The sequence below is a fragment of the Phoxinus phoxinus genome (assembly GCF_949152265.1).
Source record: "Phoxinus phoxinus genome assembly, chromosome: 5".
In the NCBI taxonomy this organism is placed as follows: Eukaryota; Metazoa; Chordata; class Actinopteri; order Cypriniformes; family Leuciscidae; genus Phoxinus; species Phoxinus phoxinus.
This window is the reverse complement of record NC_136880.1, coordinates 16,217,017-16,237,819: the sequence shown is the minus strand read 5'-3', so window position 1 is coordinate 16,237,819 and position 20,803 is coordinate 16,217,017. Positions and strand designations below refer to the sequence as shown.

The 20,803-nt window shown below is 38.4% G+C and overlaps 2 protein-coding genes across 3 annotated transcripts in view; one reads left to right on the top strand and one right to left on the bottom strand.

The window, feature by feature from the left end:
* The window catches only part of cables1 (Cdk5 and Abl enzyme substrate 1), a 29,118-nt gene extending 17,068 nt beyond the window's left edge, over positions 1-12,050 (bottom strand). The window contains exon 1 of one of the 2 annotated variants that reach the window (XM_079613289.1): positions 11,298-12,050. In XM_079613289.1, the coding sequence (XP_079469415.1) occupies positions 11,298-11,815 (518 nt within the window). In that variant the 5' untranslated portion in view covers positions 11,816-12,050. The remainder of the gene's footprint in view (positions 1-11,297) is intronic. The other variant, XM_079613290.1, reaches the window with a different exon arrangement.
* A 5,893-nt stretch (positions 12,051-17,943) lies between these two features.
* On the top strand, positions 17,944-20,381 carry LOC306998582 (uncharacterized protein). The gene is made up of 2 exons (XM_079612764.1): positions 17,944-18,082; positions 19,912-20,381. The coding sequence occupies exons 1-2, from the start codon at positions 18,050-18,052 to the stop codon at positions 20,227-20,229; spliced, it is 351 nt and encodes a 116-aa protein (XP_079468890.1). The 5' UTR covers positions 17,944-18,049; the 3' UTR covers positions 20,230-20,381.
* The last annotated feature ends 422 nt before the right edge of the window (positions 20,382-20,803 follow it).

The window sequence follows — 20,803 nt, the reverse complement described above, 5'->3', positions numbered from 1 at the left end:
AAGCACACGGCATGTAGAGTTCATTCAACTCTTCTTTCGATTAACTTCCACATTTAAATTGAACGCATCCTTGCTAAATAAAAGTAATTTCTTATTTTATAAAATCATACTGACTCCAAAGTCAAAGAAAAAAAATGCAAAGGCTTGCAAAACTATTGCTTCATTGTGCAACAAAGAGTTGAGAACATTTACATTTTTGCACTCGGACATAGTTGACCTGACAATCTCAGAGAAATCGAATTTTATGTATAACCGATTTGAAACTGGCTCTTTCTACACCCTCAAAATCCTTTTTATACTTTTCTATTCATCAACCACTCGCTGAGATCTTCCTCTAGTAGGCAGTCCACGGCCTGAGACTTCCATGCACTTGTTCTCCTCGTAAGTGGGAAATTCCTAGTTCCCAGTAGGAACTTTTAACTGGAACGCCCCTTAAGTTGGAGTTGCAACAACCCTGACTTCAGAATCCATTATGGCTGCTCAGTGCATTACATGTAGTCAAACAGCAGTACTTTATTGTTCATTAGCACTTTTTTTGTCTTTGTCCCAGGGTGTGTTCGCACTTGTAGTGTTAAAAAAGAAAAAGAAAAAAAAAGTGTCTTGTCCGCATAGCGTTCATATTGGCATTTTAACACAGAACCCAAAGATACCAAGCCTAAAGGCATAGGGATACGTTCACAGCCTGATTGGTCAGCTTTTATTTCGTGACGGAACTAACCGAACATAAAAAAAATAATAATGCGAAAACAAACGAAGATCTGCAGCATGAAGATGCGGTTCTGATTCCTGTACCGAACTGTAATGGGCAATATCGTGACTAAGAAAAAAATCAAGTTTTCTTGAGCATTCTGTCCTTTTTAGGGTCGCATCTTGTGACATCATATCCTGTTTGTGGTTTGTTTGCATGTCTTTGGTCCATGTTGCGTTCATATTTCAATCGAACCGCACCAGAGTTGGTTTGGAAGCGGACCAAGACCGTTGAAAAGGTCTCTCCAACTCCAAACCAAATCGTTTTGGTGGCACCAGGGTTCAGATGGCAGGGTTCACACTTATTCAAATGAACCGCACTGACAGAGCGATCGCACCAGGGTTCGTTTTGATCCAACCAAACATGCCAAGTGTGAACACACCCTCAAAGTCAGTGGTGCGCACAGTACTATCCAACCTCAAGAATTATCTGTGCAAAATACTGCTTTATGTGTTTTTGTATTCTGAAAAAGCAAGCACAACAAAGGTTTGCCTGAACGAGTCCATTCCCAGTACAGACATCCACTCGTATGTGGAATACGGTCAACTCGTATCATTCCCAGCACCGACATCCCTCTTCCAAGGTAAATGGAAAGCAGCATTAGTGTCACCCTGGGCAATGACAGTTACATGAACACTTATAGTAAGTGGAATAATCAGTCTGAGATTGGCGTTCATCGGAGAATAAGGCAAAAGATGCATTAACATCTGTAAGGTGAGCCTTGACTCTCACAAGATGTTTATGTCTCTCACAGTGGGTTCATAGAAAGCAACTGAACGAGGCCACTTCACCAGTACTTGCCTTGTACAATAACACCAGAGAGGCTGCCCACAACACCACCTCAAACTTACTCCACATGGCGATCTATTTAAACTTCCCTCCAGTGTATTTCCCCCACTGTCACTTTGGTCACATTCCCAAGGAAACACAACATACTCTAGACCTAAAAAGCAATGCTACAAGGTATGCAAGGTATGTTGTTGTGTTCCAAAAAGTGTTCAAAACAACAGCACTTCACGCTGCGCTCTCAGCCACGGGGCGCTATTATAGTGTCTAGCGTCCCATTTCACATATTTCACAAAACTATTCTACGCTGTTTTGTAGTGTGAATGGTGTGTTCTGGAAAACAGTGAGGCGTAGTGCACTATAAGTGCAACCAAAAAAATGGGAACGGACACTTAAGTCGCAGCTTTTTTTTGGATAAATTATACATCTGGTCCTTCAAAAAGAAAATGGCAAATGCTTCAGTGTAGCAAAGAAACATTCCTTGTTTTGAAGGAATGATCTTCATTTTGAAGAAAATCTTTCGGCGATAGTCGTAGTTCGTAAACTGTTGGCACGTTAAAAAGCGAGTTACCTCAAAAACACATTTGGTTGATCGCACAGATTAAAGTTCACGCCCCTTTCAAATGACTTTAAGAACATCTCAATTTCAAAAGATGTTGAGACTTTGATCTTATAGGAGTAAATTAAAACATGACTGTTCTGGGTGGTTATGCCTAACAGCATTGGAATGGTAAGAAAACAATGCTCAGACCAAACTAAACTACTTCAGTCAAAACACAACACGTCTAATGTTTATGAAAGGCTTGTCAATCTACAAGGCTATAAACAAAGACTTTTACTCAGTTTATACCAGGGAATTACAAGCGTCATCCACTCATAGATGATGTTCAAGTCATGTCAGAAAGATTGTATTTACAAGTTGAATGCACTTGAATACCATAAAAAAAAAAGTTTTTTTAAATCTTTATTTCCGTGTTACAAATATAAAAATTATATCGGAAGTACTGGAAAAAAAAGTTTAGAGTTCGGAAATAAACCCTGATGTCTATGGAAGCGATCAAAATAGAGTTTATGCGGAGATAATGTTATTTTTTTAAATTTAGTACCTTGGAACCTACTTCATGGTTTGCGTTCTCGAGCCGCCAGGCACTGTTGTTGTGCGGATGAGCGGGTCGGAGTGCGTTGAGGGCTTTCTGTTAGAACGGTGTCGTGTAAGCATGTTAATAACTAATGAAGTGAATCAATCAAAACTAACTTTAGCTGGACAACAACTTCATTCTAGAGCTGCTGTAAAGCCAAAACCATCTCTGTTACTTTAATTTCCTATTATCACTGTAAAGCTGCTTTGAAACAATCTATATTGTTAAAAGCGCTATATAAATAAATGACTTGACGACAGCACTGTTAAAAATGTATTCATTATTCATCCAAGAGCTTCGTTCAGAAACGCCGATTCATCCAGTAATGAAACAAGTGAAGTATTTATGAGTCATTGAATCATTCACTCAAACTCCTAAATAGAGTTTGTCAGAACCTCAAGTAAATTACATTTTATTTATCGTGATCTCTATTTAAAAAAAAAAAATCATGATTTTCAATTTATCCAGAATCGTGCAGCTCTGTAATGACGTAAATATGTGTGGGAAGTTTAGGATTGCCTTTAAGCCTCGATCTTTACAAGCTGGAATTTAATACAAATATATTTAGATATTTATAAGTGACAATGTTAGGCTTATTATTTTCAACAAAATAAGCTAATTGCCAGCATAAAATACAGTATAATAGCATTGTAATATAACAATATCATATATATAAATTAAAAAAAGCAAAACACACTTTATATTCTGGAAGTAGAGTTTAAAAACATTTGCTTGTGTAAATGAAGAGAACGTACACCACCATACTGCTCCGACGCAAGTGACTTGAAAACCTATCCTTTATTTCTGCCACATCTGCTTGCCATTATTACACAACAGCATTTCCTTGAACTCAATCTTTAAAATAGCACCATTCATTGTTTTAAGTGCGGGATTTAATCATGTAAAAGTCCTTTGTTCCTGAAAATTCTCAGGAAAAAAGCAATGCAACAAGCCACGACAGCACGTGTTTTTTTTTGTTTTAAATCATGTCTTGGCGAACATTTGCCTGGTTGCAATTTCCACCACATCCAATACTGGTTTTACGGTTTGGTTCAAAACCTTATTCTAACTCCATTTATTTCACTGGAAAAAAAATGTCAGCATAATCTGTCAGCAATGCCAGCTAACCGCACAATAGAAAGGAAAAGGACACGGTCCATCCAAAACATGGCCTGTTTCAATGGTTATGGAACACATCCAATAATGAGTCTGGAAGAAATGTCAATGTTTGGTTAAGAATAAGTTAAGTGCAATCCTTAAAAGATTTCACAATATGTGGAAAAAGAAAAACCAAAGATCTTTAGGACGAAGTAGATCATAAATGAGTCCCTCTGGGGGACAGTATATTCCTGAATATTAGATTCTGTAACACTAACTTTTAACATGATTTTAACATGAACTAACAATGATCAATGCATTTGTTACAGTATTTATTCATCTTTGTTAATATTAGTTAATACATATCCAGCTGTTCATTGTCCATGTTAGGTCACAGTGCATTACCTAATGTTAACAAATACAACCTTTGATTTTAATTACGTAATACATGTTGAAATTAATATAAACTAAGATTAATAAATGCTGTAGAAGTATTGTTCATTCTTAGTTCATGCTAACTAAGGTAGTTAACTAATGTTAACTAATTAACCTTATTGTAAAGTGTTACCGTTTTTTCTTCAGTAATTTGCTCTGCTAAGGCAGGAAAAGACTTTATTTCCTGGTAAAACTACAAACACAGAATTATTGCAAATTACTACTATTCCCTTGCAAATTTTTGGAGTGCTATACTTGGTTGTCTTGGAGAACTATTGCAATCGTGAGGCAAGATTTAGTTGGCACCAGAAAGACACAAGGCATTAACAACAGATGTATAGCTACCCATTAGAGCGCAACAATTACGTAACACCACACTCTTCACACAGCGAGACCTGAACGGTTTGCAATAATGCTTTTGTCTGGGCCGCCCAATCAAGGCGGACCGTCTGGTAGCTAGACAGAAGGCCCTGAAGAACAGGATCGTATAGGGTGTGTGCGCCTACATGTTGTTGTTTCGGAGGCATGTGCCAGCACATGAGAGACACGACTGCTCCGCACAGTCTCTCTTCACAGGCTGCTCTTTGGCAGTGCATCTAAAGGCTTCGGTCTTCCTGGCGGAAAAGCGGCAGCCCATGCAGGAGGGGGTCTGGGAGAGGAAGTGGAGGTCAGAGGCAGGGAGTGGAGGGAGGAAGAGGGGGAACGGAGTCGGGGCAGAGACTGGGCATCCTGCCTGGAACCAGTGTTTGTTTCCAGCAGCTGCCCATTAAGAACAAGTCCCACACTGTTTAAAGCTCAAGTATGTAATTGTTAAAATACGTTCTCCTATCTGAGCTTAATATGAGGAGACGACTATATACACCGTAAAACAAAAAAACAAAAAATCTGAAATTTACGGTAAAAAAAAAAAAAAAAAAGTCGCCAGTATTTCAACGTTAAAATACAGTAAAATGTAAGTGTACACATGGTCAGATGAAGAAATGAGTTTATTTGAACCAATGTTAAATGAGGGGATTGTTTCAGGAAACCTGTTTGAAAACAATCATTGTTTTTACTGTTATTTTTGGTAGCTCAAAAATTACACACTTGACCTTTTAGAAAAAGTACACGCATTTGTGTGAATTATCGAAATCAGCAGGTGAGTGTGAAAATACAACGGTCCAAATACAATAAATATGGCAACTTCATCTTGAAGCTAAATGAGAAAAGTTGCATTATAAGCAAGGGGGTAATCCATCCGCCGGAAACTGAAGCCTCCGCGGGAGCCGCCATTGTAGCAGAACTTCACCTGCTGTTAGCATTCCATTGACTCCCATTCAAGCGAAGCTGAAGCGTCCAAAGACTCCATTTGTCCATTATTTATTTCTAAAGAAACACGACAATGTATAAAAGGCTCCATTACTTTGTATCTTACGTTATGACTTCGTAGAAGCCGTTTTTGTAAAAAATAGGCTAACGATTGCGTCATACCCACGCGACTCTCTGTCGCACTGTAGAGAAATTACCGTACAGACCGGCGGAGAAGCTCGCAAGCAATCGGGGGACGTGTAGGCATAAAGTCAAGGGAGAAGCCCATAGAGATTCATAAAGTTGCTCATGCTGCTAGCTCATTGACAACTAATAATCACGCTCTCAGTTTCTGCGAGATTCGGAAGGGAATGATTCAGATTTCCCTCGGCACAGCTACTAGAAGACCCACGTCACATCTACGTCGTCAAACTCAGTTTGAGTCTGGCGATCAGGAAGTGAGTGCTTCAAATGGGCTTCACTTTTCTCTGTTGAAATCTATGGGGTCGCTGTGTCCATCTTATATACTGTCTATGATTATATGTTGTGCTGCCATTTTCTTTAAAGTCCCTGTAAAGTCAAAATTAAGTATGTGTTCTGAGTTTGTCATATCACAGAAAAATATGTTATTAGCCACCCAGCCAAATTTGAATGATAAAAAAAGCCGGCAAGTACATAAAATAAGCTATCAAAATCTTGAAAAAATGAGCAGTGGTCTCTGCTCTCAAACGCTGGGGGCGTGTCCGCTGTCTGCGCTGAAACCACGCCCACTCGCGGGGAAGCTGCCGTCGCCACACTCAACTGTCACCGCTACAGCCGGAATGAATGCTCCTAGCAGCGTATTAGGTTTATAATTATAACATAAGCAAGCACACAAGGCAGCTTACCCTCATTGGTGGGCACGCACTGCCGATGATGGCACAGTTGTCGGCGCGACGGGAGGATGAAGGCCGAGGCGGGAGATAGTCGGTTCGGCCCCATTCACCAGTAACAGATTATCAGAGCATCCCAGTTGTCTCCGACGAAAGTTTATAAAACTATCCCGTGTAAAATGATCACTACAGAGGCGGGTTTTGGTGGTGATCCTCAGCTCTCCATCAAGGTGGCTCTTCACAAAATTAATCCACCTCTTCTTGATGTGATCGTTTTTAGGAAATTTAAATAAGGACACCGATCTGTTTCGTACGTGATCGCATCCAGGTAGTAGTGACGAAGGCATAGCTAACTAGCAAACTGTAGGCTGTAGTAACTAATAATAGTACTGACTGACAGTAACTCGCGATTGAGCGGCAAACTGATGCGAATGTGCTATATTTATATTGTTAGGGAGCGCTGCGGCCAGCATCAGGGGCTCCAGTGCGTCATCAAGTAGGGGCGTGTCCAGCAGCTCAGGGGCTCCAGTGCGTCATCGAGCCCCCGTTTTAGCCCCGCCCAAAAAATCCGGAAAATAGCAATGGTGAAAAACTGTTTAACGGTCTAACTCCACAATTCAGTACTTCGCAGTTCACAGTCTTTGTAATATGTTTTAGCAATACATTTCTAACATGTATAATGTGTTTAGAATTTTTTTTTAGAATTACCTTTACAGGGACTTTAAGTAATTTTTCAAAGTAAAAGTTGTCAATTATAACAGCAATTCAATTACCACAAAGCTAGTATCATAAAGTACAAGGTTACAGATTTTAAGCAAATAATGGCTTACACTTTGTCTGTTGATCAAAGAAAGCAATATGGCCTCAAAAAAACTACTTTTAAGATACTTTTGTTTTTACGAATCATCTCTAAATTCTGCTAAATATCACATGTTCTCAGTTAAAACATCTAAATATGTTCTAAAAATTCTTTTAAAATGATTAAAATGTTTGGGTGAACCATACCTTTAAAAATACACTATGTAAAAAATTAAAAAAAAAAAAAAAAAAATTGGTAACACTTTATTTTACAGTATTTTGTTACACGTTACATGCATTTACTATAGTAATAGCTATAAATTATGCAGAATTACATCCAACTAACCCTAAACAAATCCTAACGCTATACTAAGTACATGAACTTCATTAATATTACTATGCACTTAAATGTATAATTACACTACTGACACCTTAAAATAAAGTGAGTAGCCTACATCATGAATCCATCTTTAAAAGTGTGTGTTTGTCTTATCCTGAATAACTACGGTACGCCTATAATAAGTGTTGTTAATCGGACAGAGAAGTAGCTCCGGCTACAGTTTTGTTCCGCAAGACACGTGGCAGTTTTGTTTATCAACTGCTAGAGCGCCAAACGTTTCATAAGTGTGCCTTTTTCTATCTGATCTGACCTTTAAACATTTCACGGATGAACCCTAGACAGAATAATTCAGACATATTAAATTTGTTTGGAGTGCAAACAGTTCATGTAGATGTTAGGTCATGAAGTGCATTTTGACCCACCTTGCACAACTAAACCAACAGGAGACACATAATCATTAAATGAAGCAAGAATTAGGTTTCAGGTCAGTCCAGTGCCAGCCACAGTGACGCTCTAAAACAGTTACTGTCCTGAGGACATAGTTGTGCGTTGAATGAAAAGTTTTGTAATATGTTGTAGGTCCACTTTCCTACACAAACAACAAATCCTAAAAACCTTCCCTGCTGTCTCTCTGGCTCAATAACAAAACAACTGAACAAAAGGACGCCCGACTTGGAAGCATGGCCTCTAGAGTCTCAGATTACAGCGTGTTGATATGTTCAGATTAAAGCGCACAAAGCAGGTGCAGAAGATGTGCGCGTGTTGCATGCTAGAAAGAGAAAGCAAGCGATCCTGTAACGCGAACGTTAATGAGTGTAGATTTGGCTGAGCTTTGCATGCCTCTGAAGCAACAGTTAGAGCAGAAGACAGTAGCGCGCCGTCGTGGCTGTTTGGCTGAGATCGAAATGTTGTGGTTTTGCTGGTTGGGAACTGAAAGTAATGTGTCCTGCAGACACTTCGGTGTCACCAACTGCTCGTCTCAGATTAGACACACTTGTCACTATGACCATGCGAAATATATGATCCCGGGACTTTAAAGATACTGGCTGCAGTGTGTTTTTCTTCAACGGGGACATTCTTCGAAGAGCAACATTTAGGGATCTTCGCATCTTAATAGTTCAGAATCAGAATATGAGGATTATTATTGCTACTACTGCTTCATTTGAAATAAAATTAACCAGATAAACTACAGCCGATTAACTAAAAGTAATGTAATCTGTATTAAAAGATATCTTTTAAATTCTTCTTTAAATGTTTTGGTCCCACTGCGAAAGAGCTGAAGTGAAAAATTTGCCCATGTAATGTATCCACAGAAAGAATGAAGGTCACTTAGGATATTAATGAAGGATGTACTATAGTAAAGTCTGAATGGAGTTATTGATTGATTTTTTCCAGGGATTGTGTTTAATGTGTCTAATGGGGCCATTAGTTCAATGGCAGCTAATCTCCCATTTCCATAAAGTCTAGGTAATCCCTCACTTCACAGCTTTTATAATGTGTATTCCTCTAAGACTGTACCTGTATCTCACTGTGTGACACACTTCTGCAATACAATCAGTACATTGTATCAAACTATTTTTTAAGTACATAGTAGTTGAAGACACCTGATATAAAGTGGGACCAATTACACAGGTATGCATTTGATGTACTGTATTGTCTGGATTTATAAAGTTTGAAAACTATAGAGTCCGTAACTGTTTTTTGTTTTTGTTTAAAACATTACAGTATGATGTTGCAACGCAAGTGCAAATGTTGAACTTTGCAGGTCTATCACCATTTTATATCATTATTATAGAATTGAAATATGAAATCTGAGACCTTTCCATCCCTTCATTGACAGTTACTCAGCTACCACTTTGATGCCTCAAAAACTTCATAACGAGATCGTAAAACTAATCCATATGAATTGAGTGGTTTAAGAAGAGACACGATTACTTTATATAATGAACGGATTAAATTTGTTGAAGCTCAAACGTGCTGCGTAACACGAGAATTAACCGAATTGGTTCTTGATGAAACTAAAACGTGCTGCGTAACACGAGAATGAATCTCATTGGTTCTTGCAGAAGCTCAAACATGCTGCGTAACACAAGAATGAACCTCATTGGTTCTTGCAGAAGCTCAAACGTGCTGCATAACAAGAATGAACCTCATTGGTTCTTGCAGAAGCTCAAACGTGCTGCATAACACGAGAATGAACCTCATTGGTTCTTGCAGAAGCTCAAACGTGCTGCGTAACACGAGAATTAACCTCATTGGTTCTTACAGAAGCTCAAACGTGCTGCATAACAAGAATGAACCTCATTGGTTCTTGCAGAAGCTCAAACGTGCTGCGTAACACGAGAATTAACCTCATTGGTTCTTGCAGAAGCTCAAACGTGCTGCGTAACACGAGAATGAACCTCATTGGTTCTTGCAGAAGCTCAAACGTGCTGCGTAACACGAGAATGAACCTCATTGGTTCTTGCAGAAGCTCAAACGTGCTGCGTAACACGAGAATGAACCTCATTGGTTCTTGCAGAAGCTCAAACGTGCTGCGTAACACGAGAATTAACCTCATTGGTTCTTGCAGAAGCTCAAACGTGCTGCGTAACACGAGAATGAACCTCATTGGTTCTTGCAGAAGCTCAAACGTGCTGCGTAACAAGAATGAACCTCATTGGTTCTTGCAGAAGCTCAAACGTGCTGCGTAACAAGAATGAACCTCATTGGTTCTTGCAGAAGCTCAAACGTGCTGCGTAACACGAGAATGAACCTCATTGGTTCTAGATGAAGCTCAACAAGCTGCATAACAAGAATGAACCTCATTGGTTCTTGCTGAAGCTCAAACGTGCTGCATAACAAGAATGAACCTCATTGGTTCTTGCTGAAGCTCAAACGTGCTGCGTAACAAGAATGAACCTCATTGGTTCTTGCTGAAGCTCAAACGTGCTGCGTAACACGAGAATTAACCTCATTGGTTCTTGATGAAGCTCAACAAGCTGCATAACACGAGAATGAACCTCATTGGTTGTCCGCACGTCAAGTGAACATTATTGAGCTTATTTACCACAACTAATGTGCGAGTTAATGAATGTTTATATGTGAATAAAAGTCTAAATTAAATCTGTTCATCTTCATCTTCATCATCATCATAAAGCAATCAAGTTTCTACAGATAATTTTGATTAAACCCCTCAACTTATATGGATTAGTTTCACAATCTCTTTATGAACCTTTTGAAGCGCCTCAACGGAGCTCTCAGATTTCATCAAAACGTTTTTCATTTGTTTTCCGAAGATGAACGAAAGTCTTACGGGTTTGGAACGACATAATGAGTAATTAATGTCAGAATTTTCCTTTTTGGGAGAACTATCCCTTTAAATATGAAACTGAATTACATTTTTTTTTTTTTTAAAGATGGTATTCTCTTGTTTTTCACACAAGCAAAATGGCACAAACAAAGTTAAAACAATAGGTAGGCTATACTGATCAAAAAAAGTCGACAGACATTTTGTGGTAGTCAGACGTTAAAGTGGAACATTTTCATAGTTTATTCATGTGAGGACCTACACCTGTGTGAACTTGAGGACATCAGTTGGTTAAAACAAAGTATCTGTAGAAATTACTAAAAAGTGACGTCAGCACAAATGCCACTTGGTTTCATAACATAATATTTATGCACAACAATATCAATGCATTCCTAAAAGTGAGCTCAGTGAAATGGATTAGATTAGTTAGTATATCTGCAAGTACTGTGAAAAATGAACAACTTGCATGTTAATAACGTGTCCGCATCTCGATGCACAAGTTTACCTGGATCTCTGCAGCTCCAGAGCAGAGTTGGCAATCTGCCCTCCATCTAGACAGCCGTAGATCTGGCTGGACTGCCTGGAGTAGGACACTGGCAGGATTCCCTGAGTGTACGTCTGGAGTCTCCCTCTCGTAGCCGGTGGGACAGCTGAGAAAGGGGAGCTGAACACGGCCTGGAGCACCTGAGCACCGCACACATCCCCCTCCGCACCCGCACCGCACGCTGGAGGAGGAGCACCAGAGGCCGGGATCCCAGCCATGAAACCAGCAGCTCGGGCACTGCTCAGAGCCTGGTTCGCTGCCTCGGCCAATGCCTGCTGGCCCACTGCAGAAACCAGGCTCTGTCTAGTCCTCGAGCTGTCCTCGTCCTCGGTCTGACTCTCCCCGTCATCCTGCACTGGTCGTCCGTCCAGAGAGATGTTGCTGAGGAATGAGAGTGCAGCTTGTCTCCGTCGTGGATCTATCGCGCGCTTCCGTGTGTGCTCCAAACTGGAGGGCTTCATCTGCAGCGCGCTCGCCATTGCGCGTGGTGGGATAATGCGTGTTTGTCAACGGAGAGGGTTCATGGTGATTGTTTGGATGTGGGGTGAAATTGGTGGTCAAAACGCCATGGCGTTGGCTTTTAAGTGCCTGCTGTGTTTTACTGTGTGTGTGTGTGTGTGTGTGTGTGTACAGAAAAGCTGGGTCACGTGTGTGCAGTATTGTGGCAGCAGGAGCTTTGGTCTGACCAATAGGGATTCATTAGAACGAGTCGGTGTTCCAAATCGTCGTGAGTCGCCTATCTAGACAGCATTCTTAGCGCTTTCGGATCGGAATTCGGTTCAAAATTCTAGACAGCAGTCGTTTAGTTAAAGCCGAACGTATTCTGAGCACGACCACCATGCTAAAAAATGTTGCCTAAGTTAGGCGGCTCACTACATATTGAAACACAGCCTGCGTGTTTTCCCCCATGCCTTCATTTTTTGCTCCGCCCTTTTGGGCTACTTGGACAGGACATTAAAAAATAAAAATGACATAGAAGTAAATATTTCAGGGAGAAACCCGAATTAGCACGATGTATTGATGCCCTTTTATTGTGGGTTTTAAACAGCCTAACATTTCAATTCACCCTTTAAATGTGTTGCACTAGTTCATGTGATGAGGATTCTAGTTCATAGACCAAAACAACGGGCAAAGGACCCGCTCCATTATTAAAACTTAGCTAAACATATTGAATTTTAACTTGGGTATTCTTTACATAATTCTTTACATTATAATCTGCTGGAATAAACAGTTTAAACTTGTGTAGCTGCATAGCTGGCCACTTCATCCGCCTATTTAGAAAAAGAAGTACACTTTAGCATACTTTTAACTTATTGCGCATATAATATACTTCAACAGAACGTGCAAACTGAATATAATATTGTTTTGAACATTGAGCTGCGTGTTAGCAACAAATGAATGAAATGAATTATAGTTTAAATTCGTGAAAAGTAATTAGTTGGGATTTCCCCACTTATGTAGGCTACTGACAACCATTCATAAACTACTTTGTCATTACACATTTATGATGATGAAATGGGAATATAGTATTTAAAATATATTGACTTTAAGTGTAATATAAAATATCAACCTACTGTTAAAATGATAACTAAATACTAACATTTAGAATGTTAGGCAAGACATTATAAGAGTAAAGGCAAAGCATGATTATTAAATAGTTTACAGTTTAATTATTTAATTTGACATTATTACATAGGCTAATGCACTGTTTAAAAATGTACTGAAGTGTGTTAATAAAAATATAATGAACGTCTAGGCTACACTCTTTAAGTAGCCTACTCTTAAAGGATAATTCCGGTATTTAACACCTTGAGTCTATATTGTAGTTTGTTTTGGATGAACAAGAGTGGTGGACAACATTTTTTTGACAATGGTTCCTCTCTCGAGTTTTTGACTATAAAAGAATTGGCCATGGACCCATTTAACATTGGAGTCAATGTGCATGTCCGAAAATGTCATTAAAACAACCTTTAACATTAGTTTTCAAAACTGTGCAACTCACCGAGTGATTAGTGATGTTAGTTGATGTTCCAGAAACAAAAAGTGTTGCGAAATACAGTTTCTGTCGTGTTTTATTCGTCATTGAGCGGAAGTTACACGGTTGTGAAGTGTCTGAAAAAATTGTTCCACTATAGCAAAATAAACGGATTGGAATCATATATTGCGACGATATATTGTTTATAATCATCAACGAACACCACTAACCACTCGGTGAGTTTAACAGTTTTGTAAACGAACATTATTGGCTGTTTTAATGACATTTTCGGACATGCACATTGACTCCAATGTTAAATGGGTCCATGGCCAATTCTTTTATAGTCAAAAACTCGAGAGAGGAACCATTGTCAAAAAAATGTTGTCCACCACTCTTGTTCATCCAAAACAAACTACAATATAGACTCAAGGTGTTAAATACTGGAATTATCCTTTAAGTGGCCTTTATTTTTTCAATAGCCTATTATATGATCTTGCAATGCAGGCTTTAAAAAAAGGTTTTATACTTTAAGATTTGAAGTAGGCTAGACTAACAACTGCATATTCAAAACAATTAAGTACACTTCTTTTTCACAAGTGTAAGCTTGTAAAATCTGTAGACCAGGGATGTCCAAACTCGAGGACCACTGTCCAGTGCACAGTTTAGCTCTAACTCCAGCTTTTTATTTATCTTCAACCCAAGTGAATATACCTAAACTTCACATGATGGCAACATTTGGCAAGAACAAGTTTTTACTGACTGTCTTCTGCACTGAAAGGCTGTTATTTTAAACGTGCAGCGCCATCTAGTGTTTATCAAGTTAAATGTCTGGGTTATACACTCACCGGCTACTACACCTGTTCAACTGCTCATTAAAGGGATAGTACACTGTAAAACAAATATTTTCATGATTTGTTATCACAACTTTTTATCTTTGGTCAAATCAACTTCGATAACTAATGTGTGAAGATAACACACTATCTTGAGTTTCTGTTTATTATTAACCATTCTTCTTCATTGTATTAACTCATTTTTTTAATTACAACGAACTCAAAATTTTAAGGCAACAAGGTAACTTGCTTTTTTAAGTTAAACCAACATTTTCTTTTTACAGTGTACACACCAAATTTTTTATTATGTCATCATTTATTCACCCTCAAGTTGTTCCAAACCTTATTCCAAACCTCTTTCTTCAGCTAAACACAAAATTAGATATTTTGAAGAATGACTGTGGACCCCATTGACTTCCATAGGTTTTCCATACTAATTCCATACCATGTCTAATCATCCAATCACATGGCCACCCAAGAGGCCACAGGATAAGATTAATGAATGACGGTGAACTGACATAACTGACACTAGTTCACATGATAATGACAACATGGCGAAAGTAGTGCGTACAGATTACATTCATGATACCGGTACACACATGCATAGCCTACTATAGAACATACTTTTTTTTAGTGGTCGTGAAGTAATTCAAATCCAATTCAAAATAAGTACAGTATCTACTCATGAGAGTTTGCGATTCCAGATCAAGATGATCTGCTGAAGTTCAAGCTGAGCATCAGAATGGGGAAGAAAGGTGATTTAAGCGACTGAACGTGGCGTGGTTGCTGGTGTAGAACGGGCTGATCTACTGGGATTTTCACACATAACCATCTCTGGGGTTTACAGAGAATGGTAAAGAGAAGATATCCAGTGAGCAGCTGTTTTGTGGGTGAAAATGCCTTGTTGATGCCAGAGAAAGGCAACAGTAACTCAAATAAGCACTTGTCACAACTGATATCTGCAGAAAAGCATCTCCGAACGAACAACACGTCCATATTTGAAGCAGAAGAGCTACAGCAGCAGAAGAACACACACCAGTGTCACTGTCAGAGAACAGGAAACTGATGAGTCTGGACTTCTGCTGGGACATTCAGGCGGTCGGGTCAGAATTCGGCGTAAACAACATGAAAGCACGGATCTGTCCTGCCTTGTATCAGCGGTTCAGACAAGAGGAGATTTTCTTGGCACACTTTGGGCCTCTTAGTACCAATTGATCATTGTTTAAACACCACAGCCGACCTGAGTATCGCTGACCATCTCCATCTCTTTATGACCACAGTGTATCATCTTCTGATGGCTTCTTCCAACATGATAAACACAGCATGTCACAAAGATCAAATCATCTCAAACTGCTTTCTTAAACATGATATTGAGTCCCTAAACTCAAACCTCCACAGTCTCCAGATCTCAGTCCAGTAGAGCAGCTTTGGGATGTGGAGGAACGGGAGATTGACATTGTGGATGTGCGGCTGATAAATCTGCAGCAACTGTGTGATGTTATCATGTCAATATGAGCCACAATCTCCGAGGAACGTTTCCAGCGCCTTGTTGAATCTGTGCCACAAAGAATTAAGGCAGAAGTGGGTCCAATCCGGTACTAGCAAAGTGTAGGCCTACCTAATAAATTGGCATGTAAGTGTAGCATACATATTTAGTGGATGATTATAAGGTTGCATTAGGTTCAGTTGTATCTATTGGATGGCGCATTACTCCGTTCTGATCATTTCTTCGAGGTCTTCACTGGGTGGCGCCAGAGTGTCTTCCAAGCGCTCCTAAAAGGGTTTCTTTCTCCCTGGAGATGCTGTGATACAGATTCCAGTGATGAAACGAACGAGGGAGGTGATATAAACCAGCGATGGAATATTTGAAATTCAAGTTCATTTGCCGTTTGTAACAGATACTCTGGAATTCTTACTAAATCAGTTCTCTAGCTCACAGGAGGACATTATTGAGGAAATGAGGTGAAGAGAGTGTGGTAGCGCGTTTTTTTATGTTATGAGCGCAGCATGTGTGTGTGTGTGTGTGTGTGACAGATACTTCCATCTAACAACAACAACATTGGGTAACACTTTATTTCACAGCGTCCTTGTCACAGCACATTACATAGTTACTGTAGTAATTCATATAAATTATGCATAATTAAACCAAACCCTAACCCTATAGCAAGTAGCCTACATGTAGTAGTTATTTATTATTACTCATGTACTTAAATATATAATTACACTGTAACAATGACACCTTAAAATAAAAGGTTACACCTTATTTATAAAGTGTCTTTGTTACAGTGTAATTATACATTAACTATACAGTAACTATATACCGGTACTTACTATAGGGTTAGGGGTATGATCTGGTTTAGGGTTAGTTGCACGTACTTATGCAAGTGTTTGTGTATGCAAAGTGTTACCAAATAAAATGTAACCCAAAATTAAAATTAGCTCATATTAATTGGGAGACTACATGGAATATGCTTTACAAATAATTTCCCAGACAGCAACATAGTGTCGGCCCAGATCCGGTACATGTGGATTCAACGCGCACCAGATGAGGGCCGGATCTGGGCCGACACTATGTTGCGGTCTGGGTTGTCTTACCGCACATATACATACATTTTACCCTAAATCCTTGGTGTCTGCTCATGTGTATATACTGTGTGTATGTATATATATATATATATAAACTCGAAAAATTCGAATATCGTGCAAAAGTTCATTTCAGTAATTCAACTTAAAAGGTGAAACTAATATTATAGACTCATTGCATGCACAGTGAGATATTTCACGCCTTTGTTTGTTATAATTTTGATGATTATGGCTACAGCTTATGAATTTGGGGTTTTTATAAGCTGTAAAGCCTAATCATCAAAATTATAACAAACAAAGGCTTGAAATATCTCACTGTGCATGTAATGAGTCTATATAATATATTAGTTTCACCTTTTAAGTTGAATTACTGAAATAAATGAACTTTTGCACGATATTCAAATTTTTTTAGTTTCACCTGCATGTATGAGAGAGAGAGAGGGAGAGAGAGGGAGAGAGAGAGAGAGAGAGAGAGAGAGAGAGAGAGAGAGAGAGAGAGAGAGAGAGAGAGAGAGAGAGATTTGTCAAAAAATCTAACAAAGGACAACATTGACATAATGTCATTTAAATTGCTAAACAGTTTGTTTCTATAATTTCCCACTCTGCTAATTTGGCCAAATCAATGGAGATATTGGAACGAGACTGTTGCAAATGTGGAGCACATCACATGCGTGCTCAGTATCGGTGTGTGGTCTCTGTCTTCTGCTCAGAATCCTTCCCCGCTGATAACCTTCCTCGGTCAGAAGCACTCAGGTCAATGACATTATTCTAACATGCTGAGTTAACCATGTTATGGTAATGACAGACACTCGAGCGAAGAAACACACAAGCTACACGTTTCCCCGGCCACGGTTTTCAAGGGGACCAGAACAATCGGAAAGACTATTGTGTCAGACAGATCAACATTAAGCATCAATAAAACAAGACCCGGCTACTTTCACTTTCCACTCTTAATTTGACAGATCCTCAATTGGTTGCACATTCTGTGCTGTTTTATTACTTCCTCAGTCTCATAATGCACCAAAATAACACGACTTTTCACAGCGGGTTTTGAGGCTGACGCTGTCACGGGACACAATAAAGTAACTCTCGGCCAGGTTAATCTTATCCCTAAATCAGCGGAGCAGAGCTCAGACCTCAGACTCTCTGTCCCTGTGTGTGAAATGCAGCACTTCCTGTGTTTGTGTGGGGCTTCCTCCCCCTCAAGTGATTTTGGCACCTCATTGTGAGTCATGATGCACGCGGTGCGGACGCTGCTTGATTCACGCTGATTGGAGGAGAAAGACGTTAAGGGAGCACAAATGTTTTGTTGATAGTTTTGGAATATGAAGCTGGAATTACTGGAAGCGAAAGTGAAAGTGAGTCAATGAGTGAGTCTGTTCTTATCAGAGGTGTTCGGGGAGTAACATGTGACTCACGTGATGCGATGTGGGTAATTCTTCATAATAAGGTTTCGTTTACTAACATTAGTAGATCACTTCCAAATTGTAATCCATTACTGAATACAACTGACATGAGGATAATCTGTTACAAATCGTTACACTTTATTTGTGTTAGAGTGTAATTATACATGTAAGTACTAAGTAATAATGATAATAAACTATTTAGGGTTTTGTTTAGTTTAGTTGCATGTATAATTATTAGGGCTGTTAAACGATTAATCGCGATTAATCGCATCCAAAATAACATAATAAATTACATAATAAATGTGTGTGTACTGTGTATAATTATTTTATAGATATAAATACACACACATGCTTGTATATATTTAAGAAATATTTGCATGTATATATTGTATATATATTTACATGTAATTTATATTATATATGAATTATGAATATTTTATATATAAATAACACATTTGTCTTAAATATATACATGAACGTGTGTGTATTTATATATACAAAAATAATTATACACAGTACACACACATTTATTATGTAAACACAAACTTTTATTTTGGATGCGATTAATGGCGATTAATCGATTAACAGCCCTAATGATTACTGTATGCATACTTTGTAGTTTACAGTAACTACATGAAACGTGTAACAAGGACACTATGAAATAAAGTGTTACACTTTATTTTTGGTAACACTTTATTTTACAGTGTCCTTGTAACATATGTTACATGTACTTACCATAGTAATAACAGTAAATTATGCATAATTACATGCAATTAACCCTCAACCAAACCCCAATCTTACCCTAACCCAGTAAGTACATGTTGTTAAATATAATTACGCAGCATGTAAATATATAATTACACTGTGGATACCTTAAAATAGAGTGTAACCTTTTTTTTAAGGTGTCCTTGTTACAGCGTAATTATACATTTAAGTAGGTTAGGGTTTGATTTAGGGTTTGTTGTTTGTATAATTATGCATAATTTGTGTTTTGTTTATAATTACACTGTAACAATGACACCTTAAAATAAAGTGTAACCAAATAAAGTGTTACATTTTAAGGTGTCATTGTTACAGTATAATTATATTTAAGTACTGAGTAATATTAATTGACTACATGTACTTACTATAGGGTTAGGATTATGTCTGGTTTAGGGTTAGTTGCATGTAATGATAATTTATAGTAATTACTAAACTATGTAACAACACAAAAAAAAAAATTTGGCCTCTTGGTAAATTTAATTAATTAAAATAAGCAAAAGTAACACGATTGTTTGATAATTTGTCACAACTTAATTTAATTGTGTTCAATCAACCTTATATATTTAAAACGGAAGTTTACTTAATTAATTTCTTGACATCTAACTGGGCGGTGGATCTGTAGTTCCCAGCATGCTTTGCAATGAAATTAAGTTCATACAACAAGATTACAACAAATCATTTCAAACAGATTAGATTTTGTTGGAAAAATGTAATTCAATTTCGTGGAAAAGTTTTCCTTAATTTAAGTTCGTTCAACAGCTTTTTTTTTTTTTTTTGAGTGCAGGACACTGTAAAATAAAGTGTTACCATGGGACCTGATTTGTTACCTAAAGTGTAACTAAGATAATTAGGAGCCACATAATGTCAGTGAGTTTTGTTGGAAATGTATGAAGTTACCAAATTAGGTGGAGATTTATATACTTTCAGGAGCCAAATGGGAGTGACGGATCGCTAACTTCTGCCCTAACGTCACACAGTCTGACGCTGAGTGTTCTTGTTGTTTCTTCTCTGTGGTCAAGAGGGCAGAGGTGCAGAAGAGCGGTCAGGCCGCAGGATTGATGAGCGAGAGCCGCGAGGAAGTGCATCTCCAGCCCACCCGTGGGCCACAGCAGCCCCACATCAAACGCAGCAGCTCCACTGTGATGTATGGAGGTCCAGCGAGGGATTTATCTCAAGGGAGGATGAAAGGAGGAGCGGAGGCGTCTGCCAAACAAAGGCTCACGGGGGCCAACCGTACGGGTCAGGCCTGGCCCTCAAACTGGAGAGATTTATATCAGCCCACTTCAGCTGAAGACACTGTTGGGGCTGATGGATACCAAATATTGGGGAAATATTGATAACACTTGAAGAACGTGCGGTTTCTATACAAATTATAATGATATTATATTATAAAAGAATAAATGGGTAAATTATGTTTAGGCACATGAAAAAAATGCAGTTCATAGATACAGACCCACATCAATGACTGCTTGAAAAGGTCAGAAATTGGGTTGAAATGTGATTTAATTAGATTTAAACATTTTATTTTAAAAACTTTGAAAAGTATGTTTACAGACATTTATTAAATGAATAATTAATATGTGTACACTTAATTAGGTAACCCATTAGGTAAATGTTCATTTTACACATGCCAGTCATGAAAATTGGTAATTTTTTGACAATGGTGTACATTTTTCCCCAAAGAATGAATGAATGAATGAATGAATGAACGAATGAACGAATGAACGAATGAATGAATGAATGAATGAATGAATGAATGAATGAATGAACGAACGAACGAATGAATGAGTGAAAGATTGAATGAATGAATGAATGAATGAATGAATGAATGAACGAACGAACGAATGAATGAGTGAAAGATTGAATGAATGAATGAATGAATGAATGAAAGAAAGAAAGAAAGAAAGAAAG

Excerpts from the sequence above, each read along its gene's own strand:
- LOC306998582 (XM_079612764.1), top strand. The coding sequence starts at position 18,050 with ATGAAGCTGGAATTACTGGAAGCGAAAGTGAAA. Across the intron at positions 18,083-19,911 it reads TACTGGAAGCGAAAGTGAAA|AGGGCAGAGGTGCAGAAGAG; the intron begins GTGAGTCAATGA and ends TCTGTGGTCAAG.